Source organism: Pyrus communis, chromosome 4 (assembly GCF_963583255.1).
Source record: "Pyrus communis chromosome 4, drPyrComm1.1, whole genome shotgun sequence".
Taxonomy (NCBI): Eukaryota; Viridiplantae; Streptophyta; class Magnoliopsida; order Rosales; family Rosaceae; genus Pyrus; species Pyrus communis.
Window position 1 is genome coordinate 29,166,492 of NC_084806.1, and position 26,352 is coordinate 29,192,843.

Below are 26,352 nucleotides of genomic sequence, written 5' to 3' on the forward strand. Positions count from 1 at the left end.
ATCATCCTGGTGGGAACAGGAGGTCCGTCGTTTGACCCTAAAGGAAAGGGCTGACTGGGAAGTGTTTAAGCAGTTATTTAGGAAAATGTTTATGCCTCCTGAGTACATTGATCGTAAAAAGCAAGAATTTACTGAATTAAGGCAAGGGAAATTGACGGCGAACGAGTATTATCGGAGGTTCACTGATTTATCCCGTTATTATCTGGAGGTTGCTACCAATCCGGATGAGATGCTTCATCGTTTTCGGTTGGGTACTAAGAAGAAGTGGCGTTCTATGGCGACCACTACCCCTTGGGACTCTTACCAGGAGTTCTATGAGATTCTGTTGAGGATTGAGGATTCCGAGAACATGCCCAGCGAGAGTGAGGAGGAAGAAAAAGATGGCAATCAAAGGAAAGACGACAAAGGCAAGGGTCAGGCATCTCTAGGACCTCGCAAGACCAAGAGTTTTAAGCGAGGTGGGACTAGTTCCAGTTCTTCCAACAGTGGTTTTAGTGCTACTGGTCAGGGAAGAGGAGGTAGATTTGCTAAGGGTCCTAGAGGCCAAAGGCAGGGTGATACTGGTAGAGGAAGCTCCGGTTTGCCGAAGATGTAACAATCGGCATTTTGGAGAGTGCAGGAGACGCAGTGGTGGTTGTTTCACTTGTGGGTAGATGGGACATCGAGCTGCAAATTGTCCCCAGAGTCAGCAGAGGCCCCAACAATCTTTTTTGCCACCACCTGCACCAATCCAGCAGGTTCCTGGCCCTGGTAGTTTTGGTCAGACGGGTTGTGGTGGTGCCTACTATTATCAGGGTGAAGCCATTCCTTATGCTCCAGGACAATATCCGTATCCCCAAGATCCTTATTCTCACAGTGGGTATCCTCAGTTTTCTGGTGGTTATATGCCGTATCCTCCCATTCCAACGGGTGGATCTTAGTGGTACTAGGGAGGACAGCCTTAGCAGGGAGAGATTGCTGCTAGTAGTGCAGGATCTTCAAGGCAGTCTGGTCAGCCTAGTCAGGGGCGTAATGTGCAACGTCGAGGTGGTCAGACTAGTAGAGGTCATGGTGGACGACAGCAAACCCAGGAACGTATCCACAACATTTCTCTGGAGGATGCTCAGAATAATCCAAACTTGATCATGGGTACGTTAAATATCCTTGGTTATTTTGCTAGAGTATTGATTGACTGTGGTGCTACACATTCTGTTATTTCTCATACATTTGCTCAAGTGACGCAACCTCACCCTACACCTTTAGGTATGATTTAGAGTTTACTATGCCTAGAAGGGAGAGATGTATTATTGATTGTGTGTATCCAGGACGTCCAGTGATGGTGAAGGATGTAGTTATGCCAGCAGACCTTATCCCGTTAGATATTGTTGATTTTGATGTGATTTTAGGCACATATTGGTTGCATTTTAATTGTGCCAATATAGATTGTTACGAGAAAATAGTTACCGTCCATCATCCTGGATTACTTGTGGTTACTTTTGTGGGTGAGCAGAGTGGGGTGAGACATGGCGTTATTTCTGCTGTGCGAGCAAAAAGGTTGTTATCGAAAGGTTGCCAGGGATACTTAGCTCATATGGTGTTGAACGATATTGCTCCTAGTAGCGTGGAGGACGTAAGAGTAGTCAGGCATTTTCCTGATGTTTTCCCTGATGATTTACCTAGATTGCTGCCAGACCGAGATGTGGAGTTCACCATTGATTTGCTTCCAGGTACTAATCCTATATCCTTGACTCCTTATCGTATGGCTCATGCTGAGTTGAGGGAATTGAAAATCCAGTTGCAGGAATTAGTGGATAAAGGTTTTATTCAACCTAGTACTTCACCCTGGGGAGCTCTAGTGTTGTTTGTGAGAAAGAAGGACGGGATTTGAGGCTATGCATTGATTACCGGCAATTGAATCGGGTAACAATTAAAAATCGTCATCCATTGCCGCGTATAGATGATTTGTTTGATCAGCTTCGAGGTGCTTACGTATTTTCCAAGATTGATTTGAGGTCTGGTTATTATCAGTTGAAGATTAGTAGTGAAGATGTCCCTAAGAAAGCTTTCAGGACTCGTTATGGTCATTACGAGTTTCTGGTAATGCCATTTGGATTAACGAATGCACCAACAACTTTTATGGATTTGATGAATCGAGTATTCCAGCCGTATTTGGATAAGTTTGTCATTGTCTTTATTGACGATATCCTGGTATACTCTAAGTCTAAATCTGAGCATGTTCGACATCTTACTTTGGTGTTGAAGAGGTTGAGGAAACACCAACTATATGCTAAGTTTAGCAAGTGCCAATTTTGGTTAGAATGGCATTTTTGGGACACGTCATATCTACTTAAGGTATTTTGGTGGATCCTCAAAAGGTTGCAGCAGTGGAGAAGTGGGAGCAACCACGTACCATCACTGAGGTGAGGAGTTTTCTTGGCTTAGCAGGGTATTACTGACGGTTTGTTAAGGATTTTTCCGTGATTGCTTTACTACTGACAAGTTTAACGAGGAAGGATGTTAAATTTAAGTGGGATGATAATTGTGAGTAGAGTTTCCTGCAATTGAAGTATTGTCTCACTCATGCACCTGTTTCGGCACTTCAAGACGAGAGTGGTAATTTCGAAGTCTATAGTGATGCTTTCTTAAATGGTTTGGGATGTGTGCTGATGCAACATGGTAGGGTGATTGCTTATGCTTCACGACAATTGAAGCTTGATGCGAGAATTATACGCACACAAATTAAACCCTCTTTTTATCAATTGTAGTAAGTATATAAGTAGGGATCGTTCTGGACCAGGGATTAGGAGGGATTGTTAATCACTTGGAGTTGACTCAAAAACGTAAAATAAAGTTTAAAACATTAAACTAGACTCAAAGAATGCGAAACTAAACGCTTAAAACACTAAAACAAACCAAAAGACTCAAACACTTTAAAAACACAAACTAAATTGATTTCTAATTAAATTGAACAATAAAGTAAAGGGGGGGGGGTTGTGTTTGGATGAGATTAAATTAAATGGACAGATTATAATTAAGGGCAAAATGTAAATATGAATGTGATGAAAATATGGATGATGGAATAGCCAAGGGGTTCTTCTCCACACATGTTACACTTGCATACAAGATTGATTTTCAGTTGGTCTTTCGATAAGTTATGAAACTCAACACCCCGGGTTAATTAGGTCCGCTTAAATTAACCGTCAAGTTCTCCTTAAGTTAATGAATTGGATGGTTTTGCGCAACGCAATTCACAACATTCTCCAAAAGTCCTTTACGTGAACAGCACAATAATGATACAATCAAAGATCATTAAGCATCATGAAAACTATAAGTGTTGACGAGACCTTCGTTACTATGAAAAGCATGAAACTAGTGCCAAGAATTCATTTAACGCGATTGTTTATAAGCAAGCTCCACTACTTGTGAATATTCATAACTATTAGGTGAAACTCACTTATATTCTAGCGTCATATTCATGCATGAAAATTAAGCGTGCACTCTCAATAAACATACATAAATAAGTTATCAATCAAACAGTTAAACAAATTGAATCCACAACTTATGAAATTCCAACCAAAAGTAATCAATTCATATTGCAAGCATAAACATGGTTTCGAATCACCCCCTAGCTAAAGGGGGTTTAGTTCCTCATACGTACAAGACAAAGATAAGTAAATTTAAACATTGAAATCAAAGAAACACCTAAACATTCCAACAACTCAAACTTGAATTGTATGAACGTTTAGGCCCTCTTCTCTTCCTCTTTGTTGCGGCACAAGGACTAAGGATAGGTTTTGGGGTGGTGTGAAGTGTTTTGGAGGAATGGGGAGTGGTTGGAGTGGCTGCAATGGAGGAGAGAATGCTGGAAAACTGGAAGGGGATGCACGGCAAAGGTATTTGTGTTGTGTGTTGTGTTGTGGTGAATGGAATGAATTGTATGAATGCAATGCATGGTTTTATAGGGAGAGAATGGATGGGAGAACATGTGAATGGCAGCTAGGAATGATTAAAGAAGGGAATGCATGTGTAATGACAACTAGATTGGTTGGTGGAAATCTAAAAATGCAAATGGGAATGCTGGAAATGCAAGGGTGGGTACGGCATGGTTATGTTTGTGTGTTGTGGCTGATTTGTTTGTTGGTTAAAGCTTGTGAGTGAATGATTAAAGATGCATGTGGATGAATTATACAATGGGAAAGTATGTGATTGATGATAGGATCATATTTATGCGACTTAAATGGCTTGTTCTCGTACATTTACGTTATGTTTCTTTAGTTATTTTAGTACTTTAAGCTATTTTCGTGTGTTTGTAGGTCCAAAGGGCTAAAGGAGCAAAAAGATGCATTTTGGAGACTTTTGGAGCACTTTTGGGCTAAGGACGGATAGCTTATGCTTGAAGCCAAAGTGTTGGACGAAATTGAAGACCTAATTGGAGCCAAAGTGTTGGAACCTTGTTCTCTTTAGTTTTAGGACATTTAAACCTTTCCTAATCCCAATCATGCCATGCATAACACACATCCATTCTAACACATTGTCATTGCACATGCATTTCCTTCATTAGTTAACCCACATGCACTTATCACTTATCATCACCACATATCATATCACTTAATCACTTATCACTTATCATCACCACTTAACCACTTATCATATCATAACCACATATCATATCACTTATCACTTAAAATAACATCCACCTACTTCACCTACAACATCCACTTCACCTACAACATCCACCTACTTCACCTACAACATCCACCCACTTCACCTACAACATCCACCTACTTCACCTACAACATCCACCCACTTCACCTACAACATCCACCTACTTCACCTACAACATCCACTTCACCTACAACATCCACCTACTTCACCTACAACATCCACTTCACCTACAACATCCACCTACTTCACCTACAACATCCACCTACTTCACCTACAAATGACATAGCCATATGTTCCCTCCACTACTCCTATAAATACCCTTGCATTCATTCATTCATGGACATCTCATTTCATACACAACACACCATTTTTCCATTTCCCTTGTAATCCAAACACCATTTTTTCATTTCCCTATTAATCCAAACACCACTCCCCAAACCATTCACACCATCAAACTATCCTTAGACCTTGTGCTACAACAACGAGGAAGAGAAGAGTGCCTAAACGTTCATACAATTCAAGTTTGAGTTGTTGGAATGTTTAGGTGTTTCTTTGATTTCAATGTTTAAATTCAATTCTCTTTGTTTATACGTATGAGGAATGGAAGAGAAGAGTGCCTAAACGTTCATACAATTCAAGTTTGAGTTGTTGGAATGTTTAGATATTTCTTTGATTTCAAAGTTATAATAAACTAAACCCCCTTTAGCTAGGGGGTGATTCGAAATATATGTTTATGCTTGCATTTTGATTTGATTACTTCTAATTGCATTTCATAAGTTGTTGATTCAATTTGTTTAACCGTTTGATTGATAACTTATTTATGTATGTTTATTAAGAATGCGCGCTTAATTTTCATGCATGAATATGACGCTAGAATATAAGTGATTTTCACCTAATCGTTATGAACTTATATTCACAAGTAGTGGAGGTTGCTTATAAACAATCGCATTAAATGAATTCTTGGCACGAGTTTCATGCTCATCATAGTAACGAATGCCTCGTCAACACTTATAGTTTTCATAATGCTTAATGATCTTTGATTGTATCTTTATTGTGCTGTTCACGTAAAGGACTTTTGGAGAATGTTGTGAATTGCGTTGCGCTAACCCATCCAATTCATTAACTTAAGGAAAACTTGACGGTTAATTTAAGCGGACCTAATTAACCCGGGGTGATGAGTTTCATAATTTATTGAAATGTAATTGGAAATCTTTTTATTATGCAAGTGTAACATATGTGGAGATGACCCCCTTAGCTAGCATTCATCCATTCTATTTCATCAATTTCATATTTACATTCTGTTTTAATTGTAATTTGTTCATTTAGTTTAATTTTGTCAAAACCTAAATCCCCCTTTACTTTAATGTCAAATTAGTTAGAAATCAATTTAGTTTGTGTTTTTAAAGCATTTTGAGTTTTTGGTTTGTCTTAGTGTTTTAAACTTTAATTTTGTATTCTTTGAGTCTAGTTTAGTGTTTTAAACTGTGTTTTTAAGTTTTTGAGTCAGTTTCCAAGAGATTTGCAATCCCTCCTAATCCCCGGTCCAGAACGATCCCTACTTATACTTATACTACAAATCGACAAAAAGAGGGTTTAATTTGTGCGCGTATAAATCTCGCATCAAATTTTGGCGCCGTTGCCGGGGACTAGAAAATTTGCTAATCCCTTGGATTGTTTGTTTCTGTATTGTCTTTTAGATTTAGTTTTTATTTGTGTTTTGTTTGTTAAGAACAACATGGCACTTGATAACGCTTCTCTTTTGTCACAGCTCATGGAAAGGTCCCAAATGCAAAGAGTTGATATATCTAATCTTCAATCAAGGAATAACGTGTTTTCCAATACTTACAATTCGGATTGGAGTGATCATTCAAACTCTATGTGGTGGGAACCTCAAAATGCTCAACAAGGAGGATATTGGCAGCCACCACAACCTCATATTCAATATGCCCAACCAAATTTAAGTTCATCAATAGATTATAATCAAAAGCTTAACGAATTAATTTGTTTGGTGCAGGGCTCACAAAATCAAGACAATGAGGCTCGACAAGAAGACAAAAGGTTGGATCACTTGGAAAAGCAAATTGGGCAGATAGCGGAGTTCGTAGGACAATTTTGCGACCAAGGCAAACTCCCTAGTTCAACCATTGTAAATCCGAAGGGAGGATTTGAAGCACCTTTGCCGGAAGCACTTATTGCTCCTACGCCATCTAATTCAAGTAAGGTTGTTCCAATTAGTTCTAACCCCATTCCACCTAATATCCCTATTCCTTGCAGGTTCATGAATTCCAAGGAAGAAGAAAGTGAAAAAGACATCTTGGAAGACCTTCAAAAGGTGCAAAGTAGGGAATTTCATGAATTCATCAAAGGGGATATACTTGAGACAACAATGCCCAAAGAAGTTGAATTTGATGACATTGGACAAGTCATAACCATCACATGCAATCTGGCCAAGTCCAATATCCCTGAAACTTTCAAAGGAGTGGTGTTTGTCATTGAGTTCTTGTCAGACAAAACAAGTAAGTCATTTTTTTCAAATTCCATTACATTTTATACTAACTTGCTGTTTTTTATGAATCAGGCACCTACACTAGAATTCAAACCATTGCCGGTTCACTTCAAGTATCATCTTCCATTCAAGGACCAATTCCATGCCGTTTGATTTTATTTATGTTAATAAAAAAAAAAAAAAAAAAGAAAAAAAAAAAAAAAAAGAAAGAAAGATACTAAACATGGAGAAAGGTGGAGCTTCACAAAGGTTGTTTGCGTGAAGCCCCACTACGAGGCGCAGAAGCGGAAGGCATAGAAGCGGGAGGCATAGAAGCGGGAGGCATCGGAGCAGAAGCCATCGAAGCGGGAGGCATCGGAGCTAGAGCATTCCAGGCCTCAATACTTGGCCAAGCGCTGGATGACCCAGGAAAAAGGTGCCTCTGGAGATAAGACGCAAGCCTTTGACGGTCACTGTGAATTCGACCCTCAGATTCTTGCAGCTCATCAAGCTTCCTCTTCATCCCCGACGAATAGTTATTTGCAAGCACATGCAAACTTCTATTCTCGTACTTAAGCTGCTGGATCTCTTGCTTAAGTCTTTCCACCTCTGCCATCAACGATTCCACTTGGCGGGACCGAGCAAGCAGGCGTTGGCCCATGTTGGACACAGAACTCGCACACTGAACACTAAGTGCGAGGGACTCTTGAACGGCCAACTGATCGGACCGTCCTGACAGCAGCCTACTATCTTTTGGAGTGAGGAGGTTTTTAGCTACTATTGTAGCTGTTGTGGCGTCCTGCATCACAGAGTCTTCACCTGAAAGAGGACCGTTAGAAGATAAAAAAGAAGGGCGCCATACATTACCTTGACGGGGCGCAACCGGATCGCTGCTGAGACTCAAATCTAAGCTAAGGTTCGATGAGTTTGCCATTTTTTTCAAAAGTGTTCAAAGAGAAGGGGTGGATGGAGTTAAAATTTCACAAAGGGCCGGAGTCGAGTTTCAGGAATGGGAAATCTTCAGAGTGTGTGTGTTGGGGTGATTGATAGCTCTATAAAAAGCCAAGACGACGCGTCCACCGATTCAAAGAGCCGGATTTTCCGGCGTAATTTAGGCGACGCTCCCTCGGCTTTTCAGAAAACGCGTTCAACTTTGTCAAAAGATTTCTGACAAAGCTGAAAACACGTGGAGGCCATCATCGCATCTACACATCTTTAGCCGACAAGCGCAAAGTTCGGCGACGCTTTCTCTACTTTTCAGAAGACGCGTGCAGCTTTGTCAAAAGGAGCCGCATCTGCACTACCACGTGTCGTTCAGAAAGCAAAGGGGCGTCGTTCAGAAATCGAAGGGGCGCCTGCTCAGAAATCGAAGAGGCGTATTCAAAGATCGAAGAGGCGCCACTATTTCAAAGAGCCGGATTTGCGGGATCAAAACGTTTGTCGACAAGGGTAAAAAGTACCACCACTTGATATTATCTCTATATATGTCGACCTTCGTCTTTTATGGCAGGGCAAACCTGAAGAAAATGCCCAACTCTCCCTCACCTCTGAGGGTGCACTCCCAGCAAAGCCTTTCAAAATACTCAATTCTTTCTTCTTCCCCAAAGATGATACCAGATGCCTGGAGTACATATGTCCCAGGAGGAAACGGCGGATTGAAGCATGTGCTGATTCATTCACCGCTTCTTCAAAGCAAAGGTATCTCATATCATCAAGGTCAAAAGCAAAAGTATCTCATATCATGCTCTTTCCCTGTCTTTTTCTTTGTCCTTGTTCTTACTTGCATGGCAAAGTAAAAGAAGCAATCAGCCGGCACTTGGAGTCAGTCTTCTGATCTGGAGCCAACTGCCTGGAATCTATTCCTGATTGCTTACCTAGCGTTGCTCTCGAGTAGTCATCTTCAACGGTTGTTACACTTCCAGAGAAGGGACCACTCCTGCAAAGATTGAACAAAGAAACAGATAACAGGAGGAAGCTCAGACCTTCGGGGGAAACCAAAAGAACCATCCTGCTGCCCAGTTCAAGAAGTAGCACAAAGGAAAATCAACGATGGGCAGAAACCAGTTCAAGAGTAAGCCTGTGGAATCACAAAGATCAAAGCCTCAATGCAATCACCAAGGAGAAGAGGGAATTTACACTCCATAACCAGATTTGCGTCCCTAAACTCTTCTCTTTGTTAATTACATTCTGCCATGTTTAGTATGTTTAAATGTTTTTTGTGTGTTTACTTATGTTTTGTGTGAATCTATGCTTAAAACATTGAGGACAATGTTTGATTTAAGTGTGGGGGGGTAACTAAAGTGTTTTGATGCAAATTCGTAGGGTTTTATCCACCATAACTTCTAATGTTGTTCCTTGCTATTTTAAGGTGTTTTTAAGTTGTTTTAGAGTGTTTTAGTGTGTTTTGTTTTATAATTCGAAAATCCCATAAAAATTTGAAAAATTGTTTTGAAAAACCCAAAAAGAGTTGTTTTAAAGTTGTTTTTGTGTGTGTGTTTGTGTCTTAGGGTACCTTCCAACACAATGATAAGGATTTGGTTTATAATTGCATGACGGTTAGAAAGAGTTATAAACATAGAGAAAAGTTTGATTTACTCTTGGTATATGCTTGGTTATGGTTATAATGTATGACTTCACATGCAATCATAAAAGAAAAAAAAAATTCGTTTTTGTAACATGCTTGAAGGAAGGAACTCAAACAAACGCTACAACCCTGAGAGACTTGAGCCTATAACGTTCTTTGGAGAGTATAATCTGTGATTTCTTGTTTTCTAAAGTCGTTGTATGATCTCATTATTCTTTGCTTGGTTACTACCTAGAAGGCGTTTTATCATATAGTTCCAAATGCTAGAACTCATGCCCATTTCATTCAAAGCATGTTATTGATTTGCATAACACATATTCAAGAAGAAGTTGTGTAGTGACCACCACCATAGCCAAATAGCCTTACTTTCCATACTTCGTATATGTTGTAAGTTTTAACCCCGTTGAGCCTTGTTTAGCCTTTATTCTTTGTTTACCCACATTTTCCTCACCTAGCCTAGTTTAGGACAATCCCCACCCTTGTTCTTAAAAGATAGTGAGCATGATTTAATTGAATTCCTTTTGAGTTACATTATGAAAGAAAATAAGTGTGGGGGAGAGAATGTTTAAGTGTTTATGTTTTGAGATTCAAAAGAAAAGAAAAAGAAAAGAAAAAAAAAAAAGAAAAGAAAAAAGAAAGAAAGAAAGAAAAAAGAGCTTAAAAAAAAAAATGAAAATAAGTGAAAATGAACTCACGAGCGTTGATGGTTGAAGAAAGGGTCCAAAAAAAAAAATGAATATGGCCCTAAGTTCTGTGTAATTCCCCCTTGGGTGATCAAAGTTGACTTCTGCATTCTAAAGGAAATTCTAAGTGCCTAATTCAATGCTTTGCTCACTATTGCTTGAAGAACGTTTGTTATCCTTACCTTTCATTTTTAGCCAATTATCCCAAGCCCCGTTACAACCCTTGACTTCTATATTGAGTGTTATGTATTTCAATTGTGGAGTTTGAACTTGGTATGAGCTTATGGTGTCACTGGTTCTCGCGTCTAAGTAGTAGCATTCCATTCATGAGATCATATCTAAACATGCTTATTAACTCCAGAAAATGCTTTCCTTATTATAACATATGTGAGTGTTCGTCTACATGTTTACATCAATCTTCTCACATATATCTAGTGTAGGGTGTGTAGTCAGAAAATCTGTGTGAAAAACGAGAGTACATCTAGTAAGAAATTGAGGGAATTCTCTAAGGCATGCTACTACATTCAAAACAAGGTTTTAAATGCTTAATTGTGAACTAGTATGTGGTGACTATGATTAAGAATGTACTTAAGTGTAAAGATGGCTCAAATCTGTGAGAATAATGATTTTTAACTTGTCATGTGCATTGGAAGTCCCTGATACGATTGTTGGAAGGTGTAGGTTGTGTTTTGTTCTTTTTGTTTTGTTTTTCTGTTTTGCTCGAGGACTAGCAAAAGCTAAGTGTGGGGGTATTTGATAGGATCATATTTATGCGACTTAAATGGCTTGTTCTCGTACATTTACGTTATGTTTCTTTAGTTATTTTAGTACTTTAAGCTATTTTCGTGTGTTTGTAGGTCCAAAGGGCTAAAGGAGCAAAAAGATGCATTTTGGAGACTTTTGGAGCACTTTTGGGCTAAGGACGGATAGCTTATGCTTGAAGCCAAAGTGTTGGACGAAATTGAAGACCTAATTGGAGCCAAAGTGTTGGAACCTTGTTCTCTTTAGTTTTAGGACATTTAAACCTTTCCTAATCCCAATCATGCCATGCATAACACACATCCATTCTAACACATTGTCATTGCACATGCATTTCCTTCATTAGTTAACCCACATGCACTTATCACTTATCATCACCACATATCATATCACTTAATCACTTATCACTTATCATCATCACTTAACCACTTATCATATCATAACCACATATCATATCACTTATCACTTATCACTTAAAATAACATCCACCTACTTCACCTACAACATCCACCCACTTCACCTACAACATCCACCTACTTCACCTACAACATCCACCCACTTCACCTACAACATCCACCTACTTCACCTACAACATCCACTTCACCTACAACATCCACCTACTTCACCTACAACATCCACCTACTTCACCTACAAATGACATAGCCATATGTTCCCTCCACTACTCCTATAAATACCCTTGCATTCATTCATTCATGGACATCTCATTTCATACACAACACACCATTTTTCCATTTCCCTTGTAATCCAAACACCATTTTTCCATTTCCCTATTAATCCAAACACCACTCCCCAAACCATTCACACCATCAAACTATCCTTAGACCTTGTGCTACAACAACGAGGAAGAGAAGAGTGCCTAAACGTTCATACAATTCAAGTTTGAGTTGTTGGAATGTTTAGGTGTTTCTTTGATTTCAATGTTTAAATTCAATTCTCTTTGTTTGTACGTATGAGGAATGGAAGAGAAGAGTGCCTAAACGTTCATACAATTCAAGTTTGAGTTGTTGGAATGTTTAGATATTTCTTTGATTTCAAAGTTATAATAAACTAAACCCCCTTTAGCTAGGGGGTGATTCGAAATATATGTTTATGCTTGCATTTTGATTTGATTACTTCTAATTGCATTTCATAAGTTGTTGATTCAATTTGTTTAACCGTTTGATTGATAACTTATTTATGTATGTTTATTAAGAATGCGCGCTTAATTTTCATGCATGAATATGACGCTAGAATATAAGTGATTTTCACCTAATCGTTATGAACTTATATTCACAAGTAGTGGAGGTTGCTTATAAACAATCGCATTAAATGAATTCTTGGCACGAGTTTCATGCTCATCATAGTAACGAATGCCTCGTCAACACTTATAGTTTTCATAATGCTTAATGATCTTTGATTGTATCTTTATTGTGCTGTTCACGTAAAGGACTTTTGGAGAATGTTGTGAATTGCGTTGCGCTAACCCATCCAATTCATTAACTTAAGGAAAACTTGACGGTTAATTTAAGCGGACCTAATTAACCCGGGGTGATGAGTTTCATAATTTATTGAAATGTAATTGGAAATCTTTTTATTATGCAAGTGTAACATATGTGGAGATGACCCCCTTAGCTAGCATTCATCCATTCTATTTCATCAATTTCATATTTACATTCTGTTTTAATTGTAATTTGTTCATTTAGTTTAATTTTGTCAAAACCTAAATCCCCCTTTACTTTAATGTCAAATTAGTTAGAAATCAATTTAGTTTGTGTTTTTAAAGCATTTTGAGTTTTTGGTTTGTCTTAGTGTTTTAAACTTTAATTTTGTATTCTTTGAGTCTAGTTTAGTGTTTTAAACTGTGTTTTTAAGTTTTTGAGTCAGTTTCCAAGAGATTTGCAATCCCTCCTAATCCCTGGTCCAGAACGATCCCTACTTATACTTATACTACAAATCGACAAAAAGAGGGTTTAATTTGTGCGCGTATAAATCTCGCATCAATTGACAACTAGGGTGAATGGTGGCTGCAATGATGAAGTGTGATGGCTGAAAATGGCAAGTGAAGGCACGGCAAGAATGGGTTTTGTGTGCATGTGGCTGAAATTCTTAGGTTATGCATGGGTTAGGATGATTTGTGTTAGGTGATGGGTGCATGTGTTGAATTGGTGGTGCAATGATGAAAGAATAAGTGCATGTGGCTGAATTGAATGAATGCAAAGTGAATGAATAATGAAATGGGAAAGCATGTGCAAGGTTGTAGTTTTAGGGTGTTTGAGTGAATGGTTGAGATGGTATGTTTGCATGGCAAGGTATTAGAATGGGCTAGGCCCTTTGTTTTATGTCCTAGAGTGCATACAAGGCCTTCAATTTCGTCCAACACTTTGGCTCCAAGCATAAGCTATCCATCATTAGCCCAAAAGTGCTCCAAAAGGCCCCAAAATGCATCTTTTTGCTTCCTTAGCCATATGAACCTAAAAACACACGAAAATGGCTTAAACTACTAAAACAACTATGGATTAACAATATAAATGCACGAAAACAAGCTAAGTAAGTCGCCTAAATATGCTCCTATCAAATTCCCCCACACTTAGCTTTTGCTAGTCCTCGAGCAAAACAAAACAAAAGAAACCAAAAACAAAACAAAACACAATCTAAACCTTCCAACATGTATCTCAGGGATTTCAAACGAACATGACACAAAATAGAACATCATTCCCACAACATTTAGCTTTCTTTACACTTCAACAAACACTTAATCATAGTTACCATTCACTAGTTCGCATTTAATCAATTAAAACACATTTGGAATGTAGTAACATGCCTTAGAGAATTTCCTCAATTCCTCACTAGAATGCACTCTATTTTCACACAGATTTTCTAACTTCACACCCTACACTAGGTATATGTGAGAAGATTGATGTAAATATGAATTCTAACACTCACATATGTTATATCAAAGAAAGCATTTTCTGGAATTAAGACAATGACATGAATATGATCTCATGAATGGAATGCTACTACTTAGAACGAGAACCAGTGATTCCATATGCTCATACCAAATTCAAACTCCACATATTGAATACATAACATCAAGATAGAAGTTGAGGGTTGTAACGGGGCTAAGGGTAATGGCTAACAAGGAAAAGCAAAGGACAAACAAAGGTTCTTAAAGCAATAGGAAGCAAAGTAATGAAATTGACACTTAAACTCACTTTTAATGGCAGAAATCAACTTTTAAACACAAGGGAAGATTCATGCACAATTAGGGTCAAATTCACTTTTTTGGACCCTTCCTTCAATAACCAACACTTGTGAGAGCATTCTCACATATTTTTCAACTCTTTTTTTTTTTTTTTTATTCTTTGGCCGTGCCCTACTATCTTCCCCCACACTCATTTTCTGCAATATATTGATCAAAAGGAGTTCATTCTAAATCATGCTTCACTATCCTTTAAGAACAAGGGTATGGGAAGTCCTAATCTAGGCTAGGTAAGGATAATGTGGCTAACAAAGAAAATAAGCTTGAAAAGGCTCAAAAAGGGGTAATCCTACAATACATGTTAAAAGGGATAGGCTTTTTTTTTTTTTGCTTTGGCTTGACTAACAACTTCATCTTATTGTATGTTATGCAATCAATATCATGCTTTGAATGAAATGGGCATGAGTTCTAGTATTTGGAACTATAATGAAATGCATTCCAAGTAGCAACCAAGCAAAGAATGATGAGATCATGCAACGACTTTAGAAAACAAGAAATCACAGATTTATACTCTCCAAAGAACGTTATAGGCTCAAGTCTCACAAGGATGTACCTTTAGTTTGAGTTTCTTCCTTCAAGCATGTTACAAAAACTGATTTTCTCTTTTTGTGATTACATGCGAATTCATAAGCTATAACCATAACCAAGAATATACCAAAGCACAAATCAACTTCCAGCCATGTTTGCAACATTCTTTAATAGTCATGCAATTAAAACCAAATCCTTATCATTGTGTTGGAAGGTACCCTAAGACATAAACACACAAAAACGACTCAAAACACTCTTTTTAGGCTTTTCAAAACATGTTTTTTCAAATTTTTATGTGATTTTCGGAGTTATAAAAACAAAACATACTAAAACACTCTAAAACAACTTAAAAACACCTTAAAACAGTAAGGAACAACATTTGAAGTTATGGGTGATAAAATCCCACGAATTTGCATCAAATATACTTAGTTACCCCCCCCCCCCCCCCACACTTAAATCAAACATTGTCCTCAATGTTTTAAGCATAGATTTACATAAAACATAAGTAAACACACAAACAGCATTTAGACATACTAAACATGGCAGAATGTAACCAACAAAGAGAAGAGTTTAGGGACGCAAATCTGGAATTGGAGTGCTTTCTCGGTCTTCCTTTGTTGAATGCATGGGTTGATCTTGGTGATTCCACAGGCTTAATCTTGAACTGGTTTCCTCCCATCGTTGATTTTCCTTTGTGCTACTCTTGAACTGGGCAGCAGGATTCTTTTGGTCTTCCCCGAAGGTCTGAGCTTACTCCTTTTATCTGTTTCTTTGTTCAATCTCTCCAATTCGTATTGAAGAGGGTTAGAGGATAGCTCAGCATATGCAGTTGTTGCTTGTCTCTACATGCTTCAATGTATCATTTTCACTTGCCTTACTTGCTCCCCTTTGCAGAAGTGATCCCTTCTCTGGAAGTGTATCAACCGTTGAAGATGACTACTCGAGAGCAACGCTAGGTAAGCAATCAGGAATAGATTCCAGGCAGTTGGCTCCAGATCGGAAGACTGACTCCAAGTGCCGGCTGATTGCTTCTTTCACTTTGCTATGCGAGTAAGAACAAGGACAAAGAAAAAGACAGGGAAAGAGCATGATATGAGATACTTTTGCTTTTGACCTTGATGATATGAGATACCTTTGCCTTTGAAGAAGCGGTGAAAGAATCAGCACATGTATTTGTTGTGCTTGTCTCCACATGCTTCAATCTACTGTTTCCTCCTGGGTCATCTCTACTCCAGGCATCTAGTATCATCTTTGGGGAAGAAGAAAAAATTGAGCACTTCGAAAGGCTTTGCTGGGAGTGCGCCCTCAGAGGTGAGAAAGAGTTAGGCATTTTCTTCAGGTCTGCCTTGCCATAAAAGATGAAGGTCGACATATATAGGGATTTCCCAATAGCAAGTGGTGGTACTGTTCTTTTACCCTTGTTGACAGACGTTTTGATCCCGTAAATCCGGCTTTTTGAAATAGTGACGACTTTTCGATCTTTGAATACGCCTCTTCGATTTCTGAACGACGCCCCTTCGATTTCTGAACGACACGTAGTAGTGCGGATGCGGCTCTGTCAGAGATCTTTTGACAAAGTTGCACGCGTTTTCAGAAAAGCAGAGAAAGCGTCGCCGAACTTTGCGCTTGTCGGCAAAAGTGTGTAGTTGCGATGATGGCCTCCACGTGTTTTCAACTTTGTCAGAGATCTTTTGACAAAGTTGAACGCGTTTTCTGAAAAGCCGAGAGATCGTCGCCGAACTTTACGCAGGAAAATCTGGCTATTTGAATCGGTGGTCGTGGCGCCTTGGCTTTTTATAGAGGTATCAATCACCCCAACATACACACCTGAAGATTGCCCATTCTTGAAAATCTTCTCCGGCCCTTTGAAATTTCACTCCATCCAACCCTTCTCTTTGAACACCTTTGAAAAATGACTAACCCGAAAAATGACTAACCCATCGAACCTTTGCTTAGATTTGAGTCTCAGCAGTGATCCGGTTGCGCCCTGTCAAGGTAATGTATGGCGCCCTTCTTTTTTATCTTCTAACGGTCCTCTTACAGGTGAAGACTCCATGATGACGGATGCAACAACAGCTACGATAGTAGCTAGAAACCTCCTCACTCCTAAGGATAGTAGGCTGCTTTCAGGACGGTCCGATGAGTTGGCCGTTCAAGAGTCCCTCGCTCTCAGCGTTCAGTGTGCAGGCTCTGTGTCCAACATGGGCCAACGCCTACTTGCTCGCTCCCGTCAGGTTGAATCGTTGATGGCAGAGGTGGAAAATCTCAAGCAAGAGGTCAAATAGCTTAAGCACGAGAATAGAAGTTTGCACGTGCTTGCCAACAATTATTCGATGGGCATGAAGAGGAAGCTTGATGAGCTGCAAGAATCTGAAGGTCGGATTCAAAGTGACCGTCAAAGGCTTGCGGCTTATCTCCAGAGGCACCTTTTTCCTGGGTCATCCAGCGTTCCACCAAGTATTGTGGCCTCGAATGATCTAGCTCCGATGCCTCCTGCTTTGAGAGTTTTGCCAAGTAGTGGGGCATCAAGCAAACAACCTTTATGAAAGTTACATTCTTTTATTTTTCTTTTATTTATTTTTTTTTTTTGAATCAAATGGCATGGACTTTATCTTTGAATGGAAGGTGATACTTGAAATGATCCGGTAATAGTTTAAATTCAAGATTGGGTGCCTGAATCATTAACAACATGTTAGTATAAAAGAAAATTGAAATTCGGGGAGGCGGCTTACCTGTGTTCTCCGAAATGAACTTAAGAATAAACACCCCTTCGAAAGTTATGACTTGTCCCGTGTCATAAAATCCAACTTCTTTGGGAATTGTGGTTTCAAATATGTCCTCTTTGATGCCTTCTACATCTTCTCCAGCCACTACCTTATCTTGAATCATTCTTCTTGGTGTACAAAGTCCTTTGAAGAATTCAACACCATCTAAAACTTGCTGTGTTGTACCAAGAATTGGAATAGCATTTTGCACCTTTGGGAAGGCTTCCACGATGTCCCTTTTACTCTCTTCTTGGTTGGGAATCAAAAACCTGCTAGGAAAAGGGACATTGGGTGGAATAACATCAGAATAACATGGAATTGGGACGTCCTTACTTGTGGTGGGTGGTTTAGAGGGATTAGGGGGCTGCGGCAAGGGTTGTTCTACCCTTGTCGTGTGCATGTCTTCTTCCTCCTCCTCAATTAGCAGCTCCTCATCCACTTCTAGGCTATGTTTGGACATTTTTAGGTCAGCTCCAACCTCCATAGCACTTCCCGAAGTGATAGCATTATGGATTTCAAAATCTTCCTTCGAGTTTTCAATAGTTGAGTTGGAGAGTTCACTTTGCTCTTGAATTTGTAAGCCCTGCACCAAACAAATTAATTCATCAAGCTTTTGATTATAATCTATTGACGAACTTGAATTTAATTGAGCATATTGCATATGAAGTTGTGGTGGCTGCATAGGTCTTGAATAGAACTCCTCATATGGCTGCCAATATGCTTCACGTTGAACTTGTTGAGCTTCCCACCACATAGAGTTTTAATGATCCCTCCAATCTCTTTGTGGACATTGATTGGCTTGAAATCCTTGCCTATATGAAGCACCAAATGTAGGGACACTCTGCATTGTGGTCCTTTCGGCATACGGCGACAATTGAGAAGTAAGATTTGCCAATTGAGCTTGAATGCTAGCAAAATCCATATCTTACTTCTTTAGTACCTAAAATCAAAGAAAGAGAACTAAATCAAATATCAAAAGTAACAACAAACAAAGAAAACAACACTAAGTTAGAAACTAAAACGAAAACAACTAAACCAAAAAGAAAAGAACCAAGGGATTAGCAAAGTTGCTAATCCCCGGCAACGGCGCCAAAATTTGATGCGAGAATTATACGCACACAAATTAAACCCTCTTTTTATCAATTGTAGTAAGTATGTAAGTAGGGATCGTTCTGGACCGGGGATTAGGAGGGATTGTTAATCACTTGGAGTTGACTCAAAAACGTAAAATAAAGTTTAAAACACTAAACTAGACTCAAAGAATGCGAAACTAAACGCGTAAAACACTAAAACAAACCAAAAGACTCAAACACTTTAAAAACACAAACTAAATTGATTTCTAATTAAATTGAACAATAAAGTAAGGGGGGGGGGTTGTGTTTGGATGAGATTAAATTAAATGGACAGATTATAATTAAGGGCAAAATGTAAATATGAATGTGATGAAAATATGGATGATGGAATAGGCAAGGGGTTCTTCTCCACACATGTTACACTTGCATACAAGATTGATTTTCAGTTGGTCTTTCGATAAGTTATGAAACTCAACACCCCGGGTTAATTAGGTTCGCTTAAATTAACCGTCAAGTTCTCCTTAAGTTAATGAATTGGATGGTTTTGCGCAACGCAATTCACAACATTCTCCAAAAGTCCTTTACGTGAACAGCACAATAAAGATACGATCAAAGATCATTAAGCATCATGAAAACTATAAGTGTTGACGAGGCCTTCGTTACTATGAAAAGCATGAAACTAGTGCCAAGAATTCATTTAACGCGATTGTTTATAAGCAATCTCCACTACTTGTGAATATAAGTTCATAACTATTAGGTGAAACTCACTTATATTCTAGCGTCATATTCATGCATGAAAATTAAGCGTGCACTCTCAATAAACATACATAAATAAGTTATCAATCAAACAGTTAAACAAATTGAATCCACAACTTATGAAATTCCAACCAAAAGTAATCAATTCATATTGCAAGCATAAACATGGTTTCGAATCACCCCCTAGCTAAAGGGGGTTTAGTTCCTCATACGTACAAGACAAAGATAAGTAAATTTAAACATTGAAATCAAAGAAACACCTAAACATTCCAACAACTCAAACTTGAATTGTATGAACGTTTAGGCCCTCTTCTCTTCCTCTTTGTTGCGGCACAAGGACTAAGGATAGGTTTTGGGGTGGTGTGAAGTGTTTTGGAGGAATGGGGAGTGGTTGGAGTGGCTGCAATGGAGGAGAGAATGCTGGAAAATTGGAAGGGGATGCACGGCAAAGGTATTTGTGTTGTGTGTTGTGTTGTGGTGAATGTAATGAATTGTATGAATGCAATGCATGGTTTTATAGGGAGAGAATGGATGGGAGAACATGTGAATGGCAGCTAGGAATGATTAAAGAAGGGAATGCATGTGTATTGACAACTAGATTGGTTGGTGGAAATCTAAAAATGCAAATGGGAATGCTGGAAATGCAAGGGTGGGTACGGCATGGTTGTGTTTGTGTGTTGTGGCTGATTTGTTTGTTGGTTAAAGCTTGTGAGTGAATGATTAAAGATGCATGTGGATGAATTATACAATGGGAAAGTATGTGATTGACAACTAGGGTGAATGGTGGCTGCAATGATGAAGTGTGATGGCTGAAAATGGCAAGGGAAGGCACGGCAAGAATGGGTTTTGTGTGCATGTGGCTGAAATTCTTAGGTTATGCATGGGTTAGGATGATTTGTGTTAGGTGATGGGTGCATGTGTTGAATTGATGGTGCAATGATGAAAGAATAAGTGCATGTGGCTGAATTGAATGAATGCAAAGTGAATGAATAATGAAATGGGAAAGCATGTGCAAGGTTGTAGTTTTAGGGTGTTTGAGTGAATGGTTGAGATGGTTTCTAGGGTGAATGGTTGAGATGGTTGCATGGCAAGGTATTAGAATGGGCTAGGCCCTTTGTTTTATGTCCTAGAGTGCATACAAGGCCTTCAATTTCGTCCAACACTTTGGCTCCAAGCATAAGCTATCCATCATTAGCCCAAAAGTGCTCCAAAAGGCCCCAAAATGCATCTTTTTGCTTCCTTAGCCATATGAACCTAAAAACACACGAAAATAGCTTAAACTACTAAAACAACTATGGATTAACAATATAAATGCACGAAAACAAGCTAAGTAAGTCGCCTAAATATGCTCCTATCAAAGCTTCATGAGTTGAATTACCCTACGTATGATTTGGAGTTAGCGGCCATTATCTTTGCTTTGAAGATGTGGAGACATTATCTCTATGGAGAAAAATGCAAGATCTTTACAGATCATAAGAGTCTTCAATATCTTTTCACACAGAGGGATCTTAATCTTCGTCAGCGGAGATGGTTGGAACTGCTTAGTGATTATGATTGCACAATTGATTATCACCATGGTCGTGCGAATGTGATAGCTGATGCACTTAGTAGGAAATCTCAAGGCCGTATCAATGCGTTGTACCCTAGTCGTGTTCCTCTTATGGCAGACTTGAGATCAACTGGAGTGAGGTTAGAGGTAGAAGATCAGGAGGTAGCCTTACTTGCTAATTTTCAAGTTAGGCCAATTTTAATTGATCGTGTACTTGAAGCCCAGATGGTTGATGAAGAGACTCAGGAAATAATTCAAGCAAGGAATCAGGGGAAAAAGAAAGACTTCAGAGTTCGAGAATCGGATGGCATGCTTATGCAGGAGAGTAGAATGTTTGTGCCGAATAATTTGGATTTAAAGAAAGCAATTCTTGATGAAGCGCATATCTCAGCTTATGTGATGCATCCAGGAGCTACTAAAATGTATCATACCATTCGACCATTTTATTATTGGCCGGGTATGAAAAGAGAGATGGCTGAGTATGTGAGTAGGCGTGCCATATGCCAACAAGTTAAAGCTGAAAGGAAGAAGCCGTTTGGGTTGTTGCAGCCGCTTCCCGTTCCAGAGTGGAAATGGGAAAACATTACTATGGATTTTGTGTACAAGCTTCCGCATACACATAATGGTTTTGACGGCATTTAGGTGATAGTTGATCAGCTTACTAAGTCAGTGCATTTTATTCCAGTGAGGGAAAAGTATTATTTGGGCCAATTAGCTGAATTATTCATATCGAAGATTGTGAAATACCATGGTGTTCCAGTGAGTACTGTCTCAGATCGTGACCCAAGATTTACTTCTAAATTTTGGGTGGCTTTTTAGGAAGCTTTGGGTACAAGATTACTCTATAGTACGGCATATCATCCTCAAACAGATGGACAATCTGAGAGGACCATTCAGACGTTTGAGGATATGTTGAGATCTTCGGTGTTGCAGTTTGGCGATGCTTGGCATAAGCGGTTGGATTTAATGGAATTTGCCTACAACAACAGTTTTCATTCGAGTATCGGCATGTCACCATTTGAGGCATTGTATGGTAAATCTTGTTGTACACCCTTATGTTAGTCAGAGGTCGGAGAAAGAGTTTTGGTGGGCCCCGAGATTGTTGAGGAGACTACTCAAAATGTTCAGGTAATTAAGTCTAACCTGAAAGCGGTCCAGGATCGACAAAAGAGCTCAACGGATTGGCATGCTACTGAAAGAGTGTATGAAGTGGGTGATTGGGTGTTTCTGAAGCTTTCACCGTGGAGAGGTGTTGTACAGTTTGGAAAGAAAGGTAAGCTAAGTCCCAGGTATATCGAACCGTATATGATCACCGAGTGAGTTGGTGAAGTGGCTTACAAGCTTGAGTTACCTTCTGAACTGGCTAAAGTGCATAATGTTTTTCATGTGTCCATGCTTTGTCATTACGTTGCGGATCCGTCGTATGTGATACCTCCTCAACCATTGGAGATTAACCTGGATTTGACTTATGATGGGGAACCAGTAACGATTCCGGATTGGAAGGAAAAGGTTCTGAGGAACAAGACTGTGAATTTAGTGAAAGTTTTGTGGAGGAATCACTTAGCGAAGGAAGCTACTTGGGAAACTGAAGATCGAATGAGAGATTTGTATCCTCAGTTGTTCTTTGATCGCTAGTGGTTGGTGTGAGTGGTTGTTATGAATTTTGGGACGAAATTTTATCCAGGTGGGTAGGTTGTGACAGCTTGTCCCAAATTATTTGTAGCGTAGGTGTGAAATGACGATTTTGCCCCTAGTGGTTATGTTTCATTTTGGGGTGTTTGTTTTGTGGGCTTGTTGGCTGTATCTTGACCACACGTACACTCTTATCCTTATCTCATTCCTGTGTCTCTCCCTCTCTCTCTCCCTTTTCTTGCTCTTTCGTACGGACAAGTACCAAAACCCTTGCAACTATTGCAGATCGAGGTGGAAAGTCTTACCTTTGTGTTCGTGAGGACCATATGAGTTCAACCATACCAATTTCAGGTAAGGAATCATTCGACTTCACGTTGAAACATGGAACCCCGATTTTGGTCACTATTCATGCACACGTGAAATGTTGTTTTTCAGGGAATTTGAAGCTTGTAGGAAGCTTAGTGAGGTCCTTAAGAAGCTCGGGGTGGTTCGTTGGAAGGTTTTGGACGTCAGGATCATGAGTTGCAGGCTTAGCTTGATTTTGTGAAGTTTTTACGGCGTGATTTCGTGAATTTCAGGGCTTGAAAGTGGTAAGGTTTTGTTCTACTTGTTGTAAGCTTCATTTTGGTGCTAATTTCATGAAATTTGGTTGAGAAACGAGTGAGAAACGAAGGTTTGAAAATTTTCCGGTATTCCGGCGACGACATTGGAGGTGTACCGGAGAAGAAGACGAAATATTCTTAATGGCGTCAGGTTAACTTTAACGGAATCTGTTGGTTTTAACGGAATATTCCCTAACGCCGTTAGGGTTGCCACAACAGCGCCAGGCACGTGCCCGCACGTGGCCGGCGCGTGGCAACGCGTGGGAGGTCAGAAAATTATTTTAAAAATATGGGGATGTTCGTGAGGTTGAGTAGATCACGTTGGTATATTCATACACCCCATTTGAGCATTGTGTGAGAAGTTATCACCTAGTTTTGGTTAAGTGCTTTAAATTAACATTTTTATAGTTGTTTCGCACGTAGGTGAGACCTATCCCGATGACAAGCGCGGTCACTCAAGGCAGGAGGGTTACAACCCTTCCACATACCAGTGAGTGGGCTTTTTGTTTTCCGTATATACCTATTTACTTGTGGTTTTTCCCAGAAAATGAAATGGAATGTTTATATGTTTTAAATGTCATGCATTGCGTTTGCCTATTTATTTATTCATTAGTAGTTGCATATATGTATGTTTGTTGCTACGGACGCATAGGTAAGTGCCAAGCAAGGTATGGTTTATGTTGATGATTAGTAGTTATGTGAGATGCATAAAGAACTCATAACCTGCACCCCCGGTGTTAGTGCTCCAGCTCAGAGTAGGGCACAATCCTTCACGTGATTTCACCTCCCGCACCACACGCTCATCTTGGATCCAAGTTAGGTGCAAAGTCCTGTTGTACAGACCACTTTAGGTGGTTCCGACTCATAGGTGACCCGCGATTATTCGCCTAGTCTTCACGTGATCGTAGCACTTAAGCGTATTTATTTACACCCAGTCCTGTCGTACAGACCACTTTAGGTGGTTCCGACTCGTGTGTAGGTATAGTTAGTGAGTTGGAGATTTGAGCTCTAGATTCAGCCTTACAGGTCACGTTAGGTGACTCCGGCTGACATATTACATTGCATTGATTGACATTACCTGGGTTACTTACAGTTTATGTAGAGGCATTCGACATGGCATATCTCCAAGCATGTTTTCGATATATGTGTATATTCTATTTTCTGGGAAACTATACAGGTTTTATGGCGAGGGGTTAGAACTTTTGATATTGAAACGATTTTGAAAGGCTTTGTTTTTGCCCACTCACACTTTCTGTTTTGCGCCCTTTCAGGTTTTAGTTTGGATTGCTGTTTTGGTGGCTCATGAGGAATCCACGGTATATCTGACAGATTATCACCAGTGTAGGACCCCCTCTGGTTGTATTTAGTTAGTATTTGTTCCTCTGGACTGCACTAGGTTTTCTGTGCTCTGAATATTGTGTTTCCCACTTACGCTTGCACATGTATGTTAACTACTCTGTGGGTAGTTTGATTTTTATTTATTCGTACTTTATTATTATTCTTAGCTTCCGCACTGTGCACATGGTTATGTCACCCTCACGTGACAGACAGCACGCCTTGATTTCGGTCGTGGTGTGTCACACACCCTTATTAATTTTTCATCATTAATTTTCTTCAATTTATTCAATCCAACGACCAAAAACTTGAAAGGGTATACAAGAAGTAAAAATGAGTGTGTAGATAAAACTACCCTTTAACTAATGGGTGGGCATAAACCTCACTTACCATTCTATTATGATAAATGCTAGGGTACATTTTTGCTCATCACCATAGTGTATGCTTACCATACACTTAATCATTTGTCATGTGTCTTTTCACTTAATTTCGATTAATTTTTTTCAAAATTGAAAAAAGTAGCATTTAATGCAAAAATTAACTAAAATTAAGTGAAATGACACATGACAAATGATTCGATGTATGGTAAGCATACGCTATAGTTATAACGGTGAGCAAAAATACATCCTAAATGTTAGCAACTTTTACACTAACTTTTGAATTGGAACATTCTCAATTTAACAAATGTCGTGTCGTTTTTTTTTCTACAAAAATCCAAACATTTATTGCTTTTAAAATTATGTTTTCTATTTTTTTATTTATTTAATTCTTAGCCAAAAGCATTAAAAGTCTGTTTTTGTGTAAAAAATAACACGTTTTGTGAAAATATAAGAAAGGCAAAATGCAAAGATTAGTGGAAAAGTGACACGTGTTATGTTAAAAAATGACATGCAAAAGTTTCCATCCTCCCTCCTCTCTCTATTACTTCAAATTCAAATTAAGAAGTGATTTTTATACACATTTTTTATCCTCTCACACGCTTATGTTTAATTTTGATCATTGATTTCATTTGATTTATTCAATCTGATGACCATAAATAAAAAAAATAAAAGAAAAAAGGTGTGTGATAAGCTAAAAAGAGTGAATAATACTCAAAACTTCAAAACTTTCAAGTTATTACAACAAGGACCCAAAATATTCATGACCAAATAAAATTTTATTAAGAAGGACTAAACTATTTGCCCTTTAGTGAATGAGAACCAAGGTTCTAAAAGACGCTAGATGCTAGTTGGCTGGCAGGCTGAGGCCTAGTGCCTAGGCGGCTAGGCGGGGCCTAGTCGGGCACTTAGGTGGACTAGGCGGATTTAAGTAAATCTATTATATTTCATGTAAATAAGTATCTGTTTATACTTAAATCATATATAATTTCCATCATAAACTAAAAGTAGAATGATATATATATATATATATATATATATATGTACATACATACATACATATTATGAAGTATTGGAACGCAATTAAAACATCGGGAACAAGCATATAATGTATTTCATTTAAGTATTCACCAAGCCTCTTACAATTTATTGAAAAAAAAATAAAATGCAAAATGAAAGTTATCTATTTTCTATCTAAGTAAGTCGCAACCTAGGCAGGTGCCTAGGCGGTCTAGGTGGGCACCTCAGCAGGTCTAGGTATCCTTTCTTAATTTTCAAATGCCTAGGCATTAATTGGGGCGGGGGCCTATGTGGTGCTAGG

The 26,352-nt window shown here is 38.9% G+C and overlaps 1 protein-coding gene across 1 annotated transcript; it reads left to right on the forward strand.

The window, feature by feature from the left end:
- Positions 1-653: 653 nt before the first annotated feature.
- Positions 654-22,720, forward strand: LOC137732958 (uncharacterized). The gene is made up of 9 exons (XM_068472188.1): positions 654-879; positions 973-1,128; positions 1,422-1,796; positions 1,937-2,076; positions 2,547-2,660; positions 21,038-21,481; positions 21,905-22,085; positions 22,152-22,358; positions 22,416-22,720. The coding sequence occupies exons 1-9, from the start codon at positions 654-656 to the stop codon at positions 22,718-22,720; spliced, it is 2,148 nt and encodes a 715-aa protein (XP_068328289.1).
- The last annotated feature ends 3,632 nt before the right edge of the window (positions 22,721-26,352 follow it).